We start from the raw sequence: 14,658 nt of genomic DNA, 5'->3' as shown, positions 1-14,658 counted from the left end.
GGTATATAATAAGCCCTGACTGTCCTTGAGTCTCATATTTTTATGGGATCCTATACAAACAAAATTAAATTTGTTTTTCTCCTGTTAGTCTGCCATATGCCAAGTTAACTATTAGACCAGCCAAAGAACATAGAAGGGTAGAAGTAACATTTTCTCTCTCCTACACTGGTCTTTATAAAAGTCCCTGTGTGAATAACGGAGCTAGTCTTTAAAGGTCATGTTTTTAAAGTGGTCTTACATTTTAGAGACTAAATGAGATGAGGTTGTTTTTCTTTTCTTTTCTTTTTAGGATAAAGTTTTAATGGTTCCTCTGCATAGCAAGAAGTGAGCAATCACTACACAAACTTAAAAAGTAGACAAAACTTGTCCTTCCAAAATGAATATCTTCCACTTATTTTGAAGTCCTACAGAGCATCTTAAATCCTAGGCCCATACCTACACTCAAACCTACCCTCAACCCCATCGTTTTCTTTGTCCTGTTCCCTTAGGATCTTATTTTCCACTAAAAAATTACCAAATTTGTATGTTTAGCTCAATTAAGATTTGCAAGGATATAATCCAGAGAAATGACCAATAATGTAAGCTTTTTGGCATACAAAATTAACAGTGGGAAAGCAGGCTTCTTTGAGGTTCCGGTTGCTTTCCCTACACACAGAGTCAATCCTAAAGAAGATATATTTTCATTTCCAAAAGAAAGTATTGTCCTATATTTCTATTACTTGAAACATTCAAGTAATCTCCTAAGGAGCTAAGATCACATGTATCTCAGGAAATTCTTTGTTCCTAATCTCAGAGTTATTAAGATTCTACCAGAAGATACCCATTAGGGCAAAATAAATCTCGGACATCAATATTGCACTAAAGATTGTATGTAATACACATAAAGGATGTATTATTTTGAGAATGTGGCTAAAGGGGGCACCTGGGTAGCTCAGTTCGTTAAGTGTCTGTCTTCGGCTCGGGTCATGATCCCAGGGTCTGGGATCGAGCCCCATGTGGGGCTCCCTGCTCGGTGGGGAGTCTGCTTCTCCCTCTCCCTCTGCCTCTCCCCCTGCTTGTGTGCTTTCTCTGTGTCAAATAAATAAAATCTTAAAAAAAGAAAAAAAGAACGTGGCTAAAAACTCACCATACCCATTTTAAACTATGCACTGACTAATGATAAGATATAATTCAGGATATGATTTTCTCAATGTCAATTCCATTGAGTCTCCAGATATCTTATAGCAATGACAAAAATAAATAACAGAACCAGTGTGTGTTCTTTCTGATTCCATACATCTCTTGGTTAATTGAGTTCTCCCTTTCTACCTGTTTTTTCTTCATAGCCCTTAGTGATTATATGATACAGTTAGCTTCTTTGTTTATTGCTTATCTCTATTCAATATGAGAATAAAATATCAATTCTGTGAGGACAGGAATTTTTTTTTTTACTGTTATATCTCTGATGCCTGAAAAAGTCCTGACACATATTAGGTGCTTTATAAATATTTGATGAATGAAAGATAACAATATCAATATAATAGTGAGATAATAGTCAAACAGAAATTCTATTATAATGGAACAAGAGGAAAAGAGATGAATGATTGATAGATGCCAGTATCTGTATCTGTATTTACATATCTATATACCTGACAAAGTAATGCTGAGTTAATTTCCTTCACTTTTGAACAATTAGTAGCAATTTCTGTTGATAAAGCTAGTATACTGTAAAACACAATAATATTTTGCCTCACTTTCAAGGCTTTTTAGCTTATATTGTTATTTAATTTAAAATGTCTTTTTTATCATAAGTCACTTTAAATCAGAATTGGAAGTGAATGGAATTGCTTTTACTAATGATGATATATTAATTAGAAAAATACTCATTAGGCACAGTACTAGACACTCAAAAACAAGTGTATGCTTACCCATCCTTGCTTTAAGATTTCTGTTCTCTTCAAAATTGAGAGTCTAGAAAAATATTGATTAAAATAGGCTTCCTAAAAAAAGAACTAGCATATTCTCTATACCAACAGCCAGAGAAACAAGAATGTTGATGAGAGAACTATAACAAGATTCTTACTTAAACTAGTTTACTCCTAGTTAAAACTGAATATATTTTCCATAAATCTATGTTTGAGGTGCTTGCTAATTTATCTTCTGTTTATAGACTATATGCAAGAGCATTTTGATTTCCACAATTACAAAATACACTGAAAGAAAATAAATTTGCTAGCAAATAGCTATTTAGTTACTGCTCTTATCTCATACCTTTCCAGCATTGTTCATCACTCCACTCACTCCAGATTCCATCATCTGAGCAATACATATTCACTTTACTTCTTACCAAAAAGCATAATTTTTGGCTTTCATTTGATGTTCTTGTGATTTGTATCTCATTTTCAATTGTGGTAGTCTGAAAGCCAAGTAAAAAATAAGATGCTATTATTTGATCTAATTGCAGCTAGATAGATCCCATTTGATTTGTCACTTTTGTAGTGGATTTTGTTACATAAAATACACATATCAAATGACTAGAAAGCTATATACCAAATCTTAACAGTGATTCTCTCTCTGTATGGTGGGGTGTTTTTGTTTTGTTTTTTTCATTTTTTTTCCTTCCCTTCCTTACTTATAATATTTTTCTATAGTGATAATGGATCACCTGTAGTAAAGGTACATGTGACAGAGCAAAACGCCTAGATAGCTTTAGTGTTTATGATACCCAGTATTTGGATTAGTGTCAGATTTCTCAGATTACATAAACTGGAAAATGCTACATATACTGAGTTAGCAAAAGGAGCCATCATGTGAATGTTATTTCTATGGAAACTATAGAGTTCATACACATAGTCTTTTTTTTTTTTTTTCCTCTCCTTATTTTGGTTAACTGCCATAAAAGCTGTGTAACAGTGCTCAGGGCTTAGCATGAAACTTCTTCAGATATGAGAATACACAAGGCTGGATGATCTTAAAGGGGAAAAAAAAATCACTGAAGAAATTGCTTCAGTTTTGCATTTCAAAGAACTGAACAGTATTTCTCATCCAAAATAACAGCTTCTCTTTTGTTGTGACTTTTCTTGGGAACCAGCATAATGTAGTAGACTGGGAATAGCGGAGTAATTTGTAAGTCAATTCACTTCCCTGGGACATGTAAATCAATTCAACTCCCAGTTTTCTCACCCGTATATGAAATTAATTGATTAGAACTAATGGCTCACCTACATGTCTCCAACACTTTCTAAATTGGAAACCAATGAATAAAATTAACATATAACAATGTAGGGCCAAAGGCATCATCACATTGTTGTTGCTGGGGGGTAAAGAGTCTTGCAATCATTGCCTACTTCCTCCATCAGTCTCCCTTCTGCACTACAAGCAATTCAAGCAGCCCCATCAGAGTCTAATTCTGACCTGATGCTTGTTTCTCAAGAAGTGGTTCCTACGTTTGTATTTTTTCCTTTTCTTTTCACCTAAGGCCTCATCATAATCCATCTCATACTTACACTTGGCAACTTTAATTTGTTGGCACAATATTAGAAACAAATGACTACATTATCTCTAAAGTCCTAATGTAGCTTTAAAATTGGTATGACTGATTATGCTTTCAGACTACAAGCAAGCATCTTTCTTTTGTCCCCTACATTATATTGTTTTCTGGAAATTATACTAAGATACATGTCATATTCTATTCCTCATATGGATAGCAACTGATTTTGGTTCTCATGTTTGCTTATTTTATTCAAAAGGCTATGTTTAAAAAAAATAAAAGGCTATGTTTATGATTTCCCAAATAAATGCAATGTTCATACCACCCAGGTAGTATCATCTTCTGTGAATTCAATTTCATAAATGAAACATTTTGCTGGAATGGGTCCTTTAGGAATGCTCCATTTCAGGTTAATTTCCTCTGAATTCTTCACAGTAAGACTAAGATACTCTGGTGGCAAAGGTTTAACTGAAAAGCAAAAGGAAGGCATTTCACAACATGGAGGTCATTAAGTTTAGCAGTAGCTCTTATCAAAAGCTAGGGACACCTAATAAGAGAAGCTTCTAAGATAAATTGGGTGGGTCAAGACTAATCTCTATAATGTGAATTAAAATCAAAATTGCTTGCCAACCAAGATTAATTTATTGAGAAACTTGGTTATTTTGGAAACTAAATTTTGGTAAGTCACATTTTGACAAATATTTAAGCCCAAAAGAAAAGTTAGAAGATCCAAATCATTACAGTCTTTTTCCATTCAGTAGCATTAGGAACAACCACCACAACCATTACTACTACTATTTTTATCAATAGCTAATTCTCATTTAGACCTTATGATGTGTCAGGCACTGAACCAGGGATGTCACATCATAAACTCACTCATGGCGGTGCCTAGGTGGCTCAGTTGGTTAAGCATCTGCCTTCAGCTCAGGTCCTGGGATCAAGCCCCTCATTGGGCTCCTGCTCAGCAGCAGAGTCTGTTTCTCCTTCCTCCCTCTCCCCCACCACCCTGCTCATGCTCTCTCTTGCTCACTCTCTCTCTCAAATAAATAAAATCTTAAAAACAAAAAAAAACCAAAAAAACACCTCACTCATGTCTCACAATAAATCTATGAAGTGTCCTCTATTATCCTCAATTTACTGATAAGGAAATTGAAACAGACATCAAAAGTAACTTGCCCAAAGTCATACAGCTAGAAAGTAGTAAATCCAAGATTCAGATGCAGGTATGGCTGACTCTAAAACCTGTCATTATTGTAACTGTTAGAACTAAGAACTCAGAATATCCAACCATTTGCCTATTGAAATGTGGGAATAAGGGATTCTATAATTACTCCATCATTAACACTAGACAAAAATACTTTACAGCAATCTTTGAAGCTGAGGAATAAACTGTAAATTCTAAACAAAAATTCTAAAAAAAAATTATTCTTCATTCAATTCCTTATTCCTGTACTTTTATATTTAATTAGAGTTCTTCATACCCTCTCTTGGCCCTCGTTTTTCTGGCTTTGCATTTCCATAAGTTTCTCTATATCTTTGTCTCCATCTCTTCTCTTCCATGTGGTTGTAAATGGCCTAAACTAGAAATATTTTGAAGTTGTTTAACTCACCTATATTTTGAAGCTGAAAAATAAAATAGCTGGGTCTTATAGGATGGGATTCTGATGACCCATTAACACAGATGTAGAAATCTTTATAGTCTGATGACTCCAAATAGGGAAACCTGCATCCCATATTTTTTCCATTAATCTTGATGTAATCAGCACACTGTGTTGTACGACCCAAGCCCTCATACCTGTAAAAAGATGTACTGTAAGAATTGTGCTTACCAATATCTTAAAGTATCGTGGTATTCAGTTTTCAATTATCTTAAGGCACCAAGTGAATAAAAAAAATCATTTAATAACATGCAATATTTATTGAGCACCAACTCTGTGCCAAATCCTATGCTATGTGCTAGGGATACAATAGTAAAGCAAGCAGACATAGTCCATAATTTCATGGAGATTACAATCTGGTGGGAGTCTTTATAAAATATCAAAGATAAGGCAAGGATTCTTACTCATGTACTTAGGTTATGTTGACTTACCCACAAGAATCAAAGGGTAAGATTTCTATTAAGAAAACCTGGGGTTTATATAGATAATGCTGGGTGATACTGCCTTTTTTATATTGTACAGGAGAATTTATATTAGAAGAAAGCACATTTAAAAAGCAGACTTACAAAATATTGTTATGTGTAATAAAGTGAATGAAAGTCCTCTGAAGATATAATACACACCAAGAGATAAGCCAACAGAGGGGTCAAAAAGAAAAAGAGCTGTCTGGCAAGTAAATATCTAATTTCCCATTCTCCTAGCCAAGAAATGTTGCCATATCATTGAAAGTTAACCTCATTCCAGTAATAAAGCTAATGGGAATTAGGGTGGATTTCCCTACTGATTTCCAAAGCACAAATGCCTGGTTTATTTTCCTAAATTATACTTTGCAATGCAAAATGTGACATCTGTAAAAGCAGCCAAAATCCCTTTTGAAATTAGGCCAATCTAGCAGTTGATCAGGTGCTGATACAAACAGCCAGACTTTACTGAATTCACTATGCCAATATTTAGTTTGTTTCTGTTGTTTGTTTGTTTTTTACCCCAAGTTGTTATTTATTTGCATGAGGGGAGTGAAAAAAGAACTTTATGATAGTGAAAATATACCTTATTTTTTAATGCAATAGCTGCCAGCAGTATACTTGTTCTGGAGGGAAAAAAATACAAGCATTCTATAATAAGCTTTAATTTCCCTTTTCAAGTAGCCACTGGATCAGAGTTGCAAAGTTACAGTCTCTTGGTTAGTTCACCTGATTATGTTTGGGAGACTTGAGTTCTAGGCTAGACTTTACCCAGATTTACTATGTGCCAGTGCAAAGCCTCATGGCACCCTTATTTTCCAGTTCCTGAAATGTCAATATTTATCCCTCACTACTAAGATGAGGATAAAGCTATGTTAAATAAGAACTACAATATATAAAAGGGCAGAGACTTTGTCTTATTCATACTTTTGGCCTTTTTATCTAGAACAGTGCCTGTCATTTAATAATTGCTTAATATTTGTTGAATTAATGAACAAATGAATTAGACTGTAGAAATTGACCCACCAATTCCAGATGAAGAAACTGAGACCCTAGAAAGGAAAACTGCTTGTCAAGACCACCAAACTCAAAGATGCCAGAGCAGGCATTAGAACCCAGTTCTCAGTATCCTCAATAGCTTATGCCTTATCACTTATATCTTATGATTTGTCTAAAGAAAAAATCCATGATAATTTGGGCCTGAAACACAAAGAGTGACACTTTGTCCTCTCTTGCTTTTTTATGTTACTTAATAAATGCATAAATTCTGATACATATTTATCAATGTACCAATACTCTCATTTGTTTCATTCATTTAATGAATATTTTGTGATGATCTACTATAGACATAGTACAGCATAGATAGTGAAGAGAAATGTAAGAAACAGTCCATGCCTGCCAATCTCTTAAAAACTTAAGGGAGCAGACAAAGCACACATATATGACAAAAATTTAAATGCCATCCAGACACGGAATTAAGAGCTAAAATAAGTAATAGTTCAGAGAAAAACTGAACAGAAGTTGATGTGATCACTAAAGAGTTAATGAAATTGAATACCAAATGGCCCCTGAAAGATGGGTAAGAGTTGGTGAGAAGGCCAGAGAGCATTTCAGATAGTAATGCACACAAAGGCATAAAAGGTCATAACATGGATGAGAAAAAAATGTAGAGATGGGTCTAAAGGGAGTAGAACACTCACACTGGTGATAGTAGAAGGTAATGTTGCAAAAGCAGTGATACAGTGAGGCAGAAATTTGAATGCCAGACTAGATTTTTATCCTGGAGGCAATGAATAGCCTCTGGAAGTTTTTGATATATGAAAATAGCAATATAGGAAGATAAGTCTGGCTACAGGGTGCAGAGCGAATAGGAAGGGAAGAGACTGGAAGCAGACACCATTGTTTGGGAAACTACGGCAGTCATCCAGGTGTGGAATGAGGTGAGCCTACAGTAGAGCTCTTATAGTAGAGATGGGAAGTAAAGAACAGATGTGCAACCTTGGTGTCAGAATGCAGTATTCAATGTTATCATGAAACAATGAAGGAATGAAGGAGATAGAAGATTCAGATGGCTCTAAGCTTAAAAGCCTCAGTGATAGTTAAAAAAGGGAAGTCAGAAAAAGGATCCAGTGTTATTAGGTACCCGTTTTTAAAATATGCCAAAACTTCTTAGGTTACAATCCTATATATCTAAAGGATACAAAATTTAATCCAGTACAGGAACAGTGTCACATTCCTTATATCACCCATAGAGTGACTTCCAGTAGCTACAGCTTAAATCTACTTACTCCCATTGAAAACCCCAAATAATTATAAGCAACCTTCATCATAAATTCAACTCTGAAAAATAATAAATTTAATTTTGTAAAAATAGTTACTTATACTATAAATTAGTTTTTATAGATACTTTCTTAATATGCAATTCTTATTATAAAAATACTTACCAGTAAAACAATTGGTAATTGGTATCAAAATGGACACCCATGCCAGATTTCCAAGAGCACAGTAAATATTGCCAGTTGTAATATACACAGTCCATATCCTGAATTTTAGTTTCCAGATTTCCTACGGAATGAATGAACTGTGAATGCTTGAAAGGCATGGTGATGAATCATTTGGGAAATCACTATGCAATTTTAATTCATTTCTTTTGATCTCTCCATTTCATTTAGTAATTAATATATAATCAGGAACATTCCAAAAGGAAATTGTTAGAAATCACTTCACTGTAACGGGGCATATAAAAATCAAAAAACTTTGAGGGCTCATTTAAAGGTAGTAAACAGATGCAAAGGTACAAAATAATTCTAGAATGCTCTGAGCAGTTGAGCAAATACTCACATACATATTTACTAATATGACCTCAAAACTGGGGGCTATATTAACCTAATAAGATGCAGGTTTTGCCAAATTTGTTTGCTGATTTAAAGGATTCAAAAAGGCCAGTCACACACTCCTAAGAAGAATCTATTTGTTGCCACACTTTCATTTATACATACAATCTGGTAAATAAGGGTTAAGGGCCTTATGCCCTGTATGGATTGTTCTGACAGTATTAAATATGAAAAGAGAGCTTAATTTTAACCTTCTGTTGATGTCCAATAAGCAGTTTCTGACCATGAACTTCGAACTTCTGATCCATTTGTGCATTGGGCTGGCAGAAGTGTGTGTATCTTTGCTTCAACACCCTTGTTAAGATCAAACCCGTCTTTGTAATGTAGATTCTTGGTAATGATGGTCTGTTTGATAAGAAGATGAGACAAAGTCAAACTTATAAACAGTGACAGCATCATGAGCCATATTATTAGGGCTAAGAAGTCACCCTGGAATGTTCCCAATATCTAAGAAATTTCTAATGATTATCTGATACAGTGTCCTAGCTATATTCCTGGCAGAGCTCATTTCTGCATATTATATCATTTGATGAGATCATCTGAATCTTAACATCTTATTCAAAATAACCCCACGGGTGCCTGGCTGGCCAAGTCGGTAGAGCATGCAACTCTTGATCTTGGGATCCTGAGTTCGAGCCCCATGTTCGGTGTAGAGCCTACTTAAAAACACACAAATAGGGGCGCCTGGGTGGCTCAGTCGTTAAGCGTCTGCCTTCGGCTCAGGGAGTGATCCCAGCATTCTGGGATCGAGCCCCACATCAGGCTCCTCCACTGGGAGCCTGCTTCTTCCCCTCCCACTCCCCCTGTTTGTGTTCCCTCTCTCTCTGGCTGTCTCTCTCTCTGTCAAATAAATAAATAAAATCTTTAAAAAAAAACAAACACACAGTGATGACAACAACAACAAACAAAACAAAAGAAAACGAAAAATAATCCCAAAAAACTCTGAAAAAGAAAAGAGTCTCTATGGCAAGAACTTGAGCTATAACGAACTTGAAATCAAGAGATAATTTTCAGATACCATATGCATATTACATGACAAATGATCTAATCACATTTCAAATATCACTTGAACTCCTCAGGAATTATATACAGTAAAATCTTGGAGGTAACTGGAGAAAGCCAGACAAACTGTGAGCTCCCAGAGGACTACAAATGTGTTATATATCCTTGTACTCCTGATACCTAGCCAAGTGCCTGGCACAAAATGTTGCTCAATAAATGTTGTATTTGAATTGCCTCTTGAGGGGCGCCTGGGTGGCTGAGTCGTTAAGCATCTGCCTTTTGCTCAGGGTGTGATCCTGGCGTTTTGGGATCGAGCCCCGCACCAGGCTCCTCCACTTGGAGCCTGCTTCTTCCTCACCCACTCCCCCTGCTTGTGTTCCCTCTCTCACTGGCTGTCTCTCTCTCTGTCAAATAAATAAATAAAATCTTAAAAAAAAAAAAAAAAAAAGAATTGTCTCTTGAAACTACCTAAACTGAATGAGGAAGGTAACAGCATGCCTCATACAACAGAAATCTTTGAATGAACATGCTTGACTATGTTGTTAATAAGTCAATAAACTTTCATTGAACACTTACTATAATATATGCAAAGAACTATGCTGTGTTCTGTGGGGCAAGTACAAAGATAGATAAGGCTTCATTCCTACAAAGAAAAAGCTTACGGTCCAATAGCATATATAAGACCCTTATACGGGTATGTAAGTAACTGTAAAATACAGAAAAATCTGTATGTATTCTTCAAGTCCATATTCCATGGCACCAAATTTTTTTTCCTATACTTTGAATGGTAGTCTTAATACTGGATGGGGTAAAAATAGATGTGGCAGGATGCATAGGAGATAGCAGCAGGCATGGCAGCTTGTTATTTCTTAATAATAGCTACTGAGGAGGAGCCTGGGTGGCTCGGTTGGTTAAGCGTCTGCCTTTGGCTCAGGTCATGATCTCAGGGTCCTGGGATCGAGCCCTGTATCGGGCTCTCCATTCAGTGGGGAGCCTTCTTCTCCCTCTCCCTCTGCCTGCCGCTCTGCCTACTTGTGTTCTCTGTCAAATAAATAAATCTTAAAAAAAAAAAAAAAAACAGCTATTGAGATACAGGAATCAGAGTGGATAGTGACATCAAAAATTATAAGAAAGGTCCTAGTTATCACACAGAATTGCAAGTACATGCTTTACTTACCTTCCAGTGTTCACTATCAATGTTTCGGTATTTTAATTCATATTCTATTGTACATCCCTTAAAATTATCCAGAAACAGTGGAGGTTGCCATTGCAAAGACAGATAACCTAAATATCCAGGATCCACTATCTCAAAATCCTCAGGAGGATTAACTGAAATAAAATCAATAAGATATTTTTACTTTTTTCCTGTATCTTATAACAAAACTTGCTATATCTAGATTTCGTCCATATATCCATCAGATGGTAAATGGATAAATAAACTGTAGTATATCTATACAATGGAATATTATTCAGCCATAAGAAAGAATGAAGTACTGATCCATTCTACAACATGCAAGAGCGCTGAAAACATTAAGCTAATTTGAAAGAAACCAGTCACAAAAGATCACATAAGACCAATTTATATGAAATATCCAGAATAGGCAAATCCATAGAGACAAAAGTCAATTAGTAGTTGCCAGGGGCTGGAGGAAAGGAAGAGTAACACATGACTGCTTATAAATATTCTATTTCTTTGGGGGAGGGGATATAAATATTCTGGAATTGAATAGTTGGGGCTGTTACACAAGTATATTGTGAAGTTACTACAGACCACTGAACAGCACACTTTAAAAGGCTGTGTTTTATGCTATGGAAATCATATCAATAAAGCTGTTATAAAGTCTAGATTACTGCTTTATGCAAATATGACTTTGCCTATCTAGGTACTAAGTTTTCAAAGAAACAGGCAATTCAACATGGAGCTATCTCCGTGGTTATATATAGACCGGAATTTGGCCTAGAATGGGAACACTTTATTACGTAAATCTCGTTAATAGCAAGAACCAACCAGTATTAATTCAGTGTTTACTATATGCACATAACACAAAAGGGATAGAAAATGTAAAATATGACTACTATGGCTAAACACCTTAAGGATTAGAACAAGCAGATCTTGTCATTCCATTCTGGTTAACTGAATCCTCTAAAGTTCAGAGCTATCCCAGGGCAAACCAGGGCCACTCATTGGAAGGACTTAAGAAAAAGTGTCAGGCAGCTCAGCAGAGTGGCGTCAGGAAAAAGCCATTTTATTTGTGGGGAGGGAGCAGTGGACAGCAATAGCTCTCCCAACTGGTGGTTTAAAAAGCAAACAAACAAATAATTCTATAAATTTTCCTACTAGCAAATCTAATAGTACTATAGTACTGCCCTCATGTTGCCATTCTGCTAATAATTTCCTTTCATTTCTGCCCATTTGTTCATTTTAATGCCTAACTTCATAATACTTACTGAGGTGAAGAAAAGAATCTACAAAAAGAAATTGTGGCACAAATTATGATTTGACATGGGACCCCCACCAGGTACCAATAAAGAAGGTCTCTACTGAGGATGAAATGGCAATCCTGTTGTTTCAACTCTTATGGTTACAAATCTTTGTGAAATGCATTGTTCTGATTACCTTGTGCAATAAGAAAAACTCATTAGGCATGATTTAATAATTCTGTAATTATTTTTAAATTTTACTTTAAATCTCTGTATATATTTCCATATTTATCTAATTGTCTCAAAAGTTAAGGATAGCAAATAAGGAAAGTTTCCAGTTAGGTCAGTACCAGGCAATGAGGCTTCATATAATTAACCTATTTCTTAGAAGACTATACAAAAAGGTATGGAAAGTGTCTTTTAGATTGGTTTTTATCCCGCAAAATGTTTGTTATCATTAGTTACTTTAGATGTGAGGCTGACATATCTTTTGTGTATGAACTTCCTGAAATATTTCCAGTAACAATCTATTTGTTATTCACTTCCATGGGGTAGGTTGAAAAGACAGTTAGTATCCCAAATTTTAAAACTACTCCGTTGTTGGTTTACCTTTTATCTCAGCATTTGAAGGCACAGAGCCGAATGCTGTGCAAATAAGTAGGGTATAGAGACATCTGACATCCAAATGAATGAAAGCCATTTCTCCAAGATTCACTGCTTTGAAATTTCCACTCTAAGAAGGAAAAATACAACATTTTAACTGTATTTTACTTCAAATAAAAAAATAACCAAAAGACTAAATTTGATTAAAAACTCATTTGGAGACTCTGTGTACTTTCTACCAGGAATTGGGAAAACTGTGCCCCTTTGAGCCATGGAAACAGAAAAAATCAGGTTTGGAACGAATAAACTGGAAAGGGAGGATTCTAAGCTCATTTTTCTATAAGAGTAAAAAAAATAAAGCAAAACAAACATACAAACATACAACTGCCTATACCCATTCATACCCCCCACCCCCACACACATACAGAGTCTTTTCCATACAACACATGTGCTGGCCAGGATAGGATAACTTCAAATAGTCTTCAGCCTGAAGACTGAGTCAGACCCACTAGAGTGTCCTTATTGGTTCACAGTGGGGGTTATGATATCATTAATCTCCATAGCAACCCTCTGCCCTAGCAACAAAGTAAATACACTGATACAGATACTCTTTTCTGAAATTAAAAAGTATTTGAAAGTTATCTGATTACTAAGAAAGCACAGAACCTACACCAAAGCCTCAGATACCTCAGAACTGTTTTTGTTCCATAAATATTAAACCACTGTCCTCTACTCTTTATCTGTTCCACTCTTTGCTGTTTGCCATATCAGTAAATAGCATTTTCATCTGCCCAGTTGCCCAAACCAGAAACCTGGCAGTTTTCTTCAACTTCTCCCTCTCCCATACAACGTCTTCATTATCACTACCCTTTCCAAGATGAGGAACTTATCATCAGGATTTCATTATCCAGTCTTTCCTGCCTCCAAACCATCCTCCATACCACATACAGCAAGAATAACCTCTCTAAAGGGCAAATCTTACTTTTCACCTGTTTCTTAAAACAATACTTCACTGTCATAGAATACAACTTAATAGTCTTTACATTCTTGAAGAATGTTGGTTGTATGACCGAATTTAAAGGATTCATGTCTCCACATACCTAATCAACAACCACTCTTCTTTCAAAGAAAAATCACTACTCCCAGTTCTATACTTCTCTTTAAGTCTATATTCCTGGAACCAACAATTTTACAGGAAGTTAAGGAGTAAAGGTTACTATTTCAATATTCAGTGATTACCTTTCTTTTCTCCTACATAAATTCACTAAGCAGAGGAGACCCTCTCCCCCTGTACCACCCTCTTCAACCTACCTGGTCCATCTGTAATGTTCTAACGTTGGTAGGTTTCAATTATTACATCATAGAGTTCTGAGATCAAACTACTAAAGCCAGCATGTATTTTGGAGACCATGTTAGCCCAGCCTCATTTATATATTGGGAGGTAAAACTCAGACTTGCCCAAGATTACACAGCAAGTTAGTAACAGAGCTGGAAGTAGTACAGAAACATGATTCTTAACCCAGTGTACTTCCGCCCTATTATGCCGGATCCCACACGTTTGAGGATTATGAAAGCTCTTCCTCTGGGACTCCACCATTTCTTCAATTAGCTAGCCAGGCTGAATCCACACCATGCTATTTTTTTCTATGTCTCATAAAATCATTAGAGAATAGTATTTCTCTTACTGAGGTCCAATAAATCTCTCTCCTCAATTCCTCCCTGCCCACATGCAAACCCGCTGCTGTCCTCCAAAGCATCTATAAGTAGTAGGTAGGTCTGTCAACAGATCTTCCACAGAGCTGCTCTCATGGATTGAGATTAACACACTGGTTACTTTGGGATCTAAGGCAGCAAATAGGTCTGACAAAGAGAAATCCTTTCCTGTTACTAATAAGGACGAGGCCTATCAGAACTCCCTTAAAATGCTCCCAGAGAGATCTTAAAGTTCTCTCCCCATATCAATCTGTCCTTATATACTTTCATAGCCCTGTGTCATGTGCAGCTCAAATGGTGAGAGTTAAAAATCCCTTGCTTCTACTCTTTTATAGGCTACTGAAATTTGATTCGGGCTATCAAATGGCATATTTCCTAGATCAGCCCAACACATTTAAGCAAAGGTAGGAAATGGAATAGTCATTTCCTGAGTCACT

General features: G+C 35.9%; 1 protein-coding gene across 2 annotated transcripts in view; it reads right to left on the bottom strand.

Moving 5' to 3' along the window:
* IL13RA2 (interleukin 13 receptor subunit alpha 2) overlaps positions 1–14,658 on the bottom strand; it is a 79,468-nt gene that overhangs the window by 10,528 nt on the left and 54,282 nt on the right. For both annotated transcript variants that reach the window (XM_045804985.2, XM_045804984.2), the window contains exons 3-9: positions 12,515–12,638; positions 10,662–10,813; positions 8,674–8,827; positions 8,033–8,153; positions 5,080–5,264; positions 3,792–3,937; positions 2,251–2,395 (exon numbers count right to left, since the gene is read on the bottom strand). In XM_045804985.2, coding sequence (XP_045660941.2) covers positions 2,251–2,395; positions 3,792–3,937; positions 5,080–5,264; positions 8,033–8,153; positions 8,674–8,827; positions 10,662–10,813; positions 12,515–12,605 — 994 coding nt within the window. In that variant the 5' untranslated portion in view covers positions 12,606–12,638. The remainder of the gene's footprint in view (positions 1–2,250; positions 2,396–3,791; positions 3,938–5,079; positions 5,265–8,032; positions 8,154–8,673; positions 8,828–10,661; positions 10,814–12,514; positions 12,639–14,658) is intronic.

The sequence above is a fragment of the Ursus americanus genome, chromosome X (genome assembly GCF_024610735.1).
Source record: "Ursus americanus isolate L20-20 chromosome X, mUrsAme1.1.p, whole genome shotgun sequence".
Taxonomy (NCBI): Eukaryota; Metazoa; Chordata; class Mammalia; order Carnivora; family Ursidae; genus Ursus; species Ursus americanus.
Note: the sequence above shows the minus strand (reverse complement) of the source record. Positions and strands in the feature narration are given on the sequence as shown.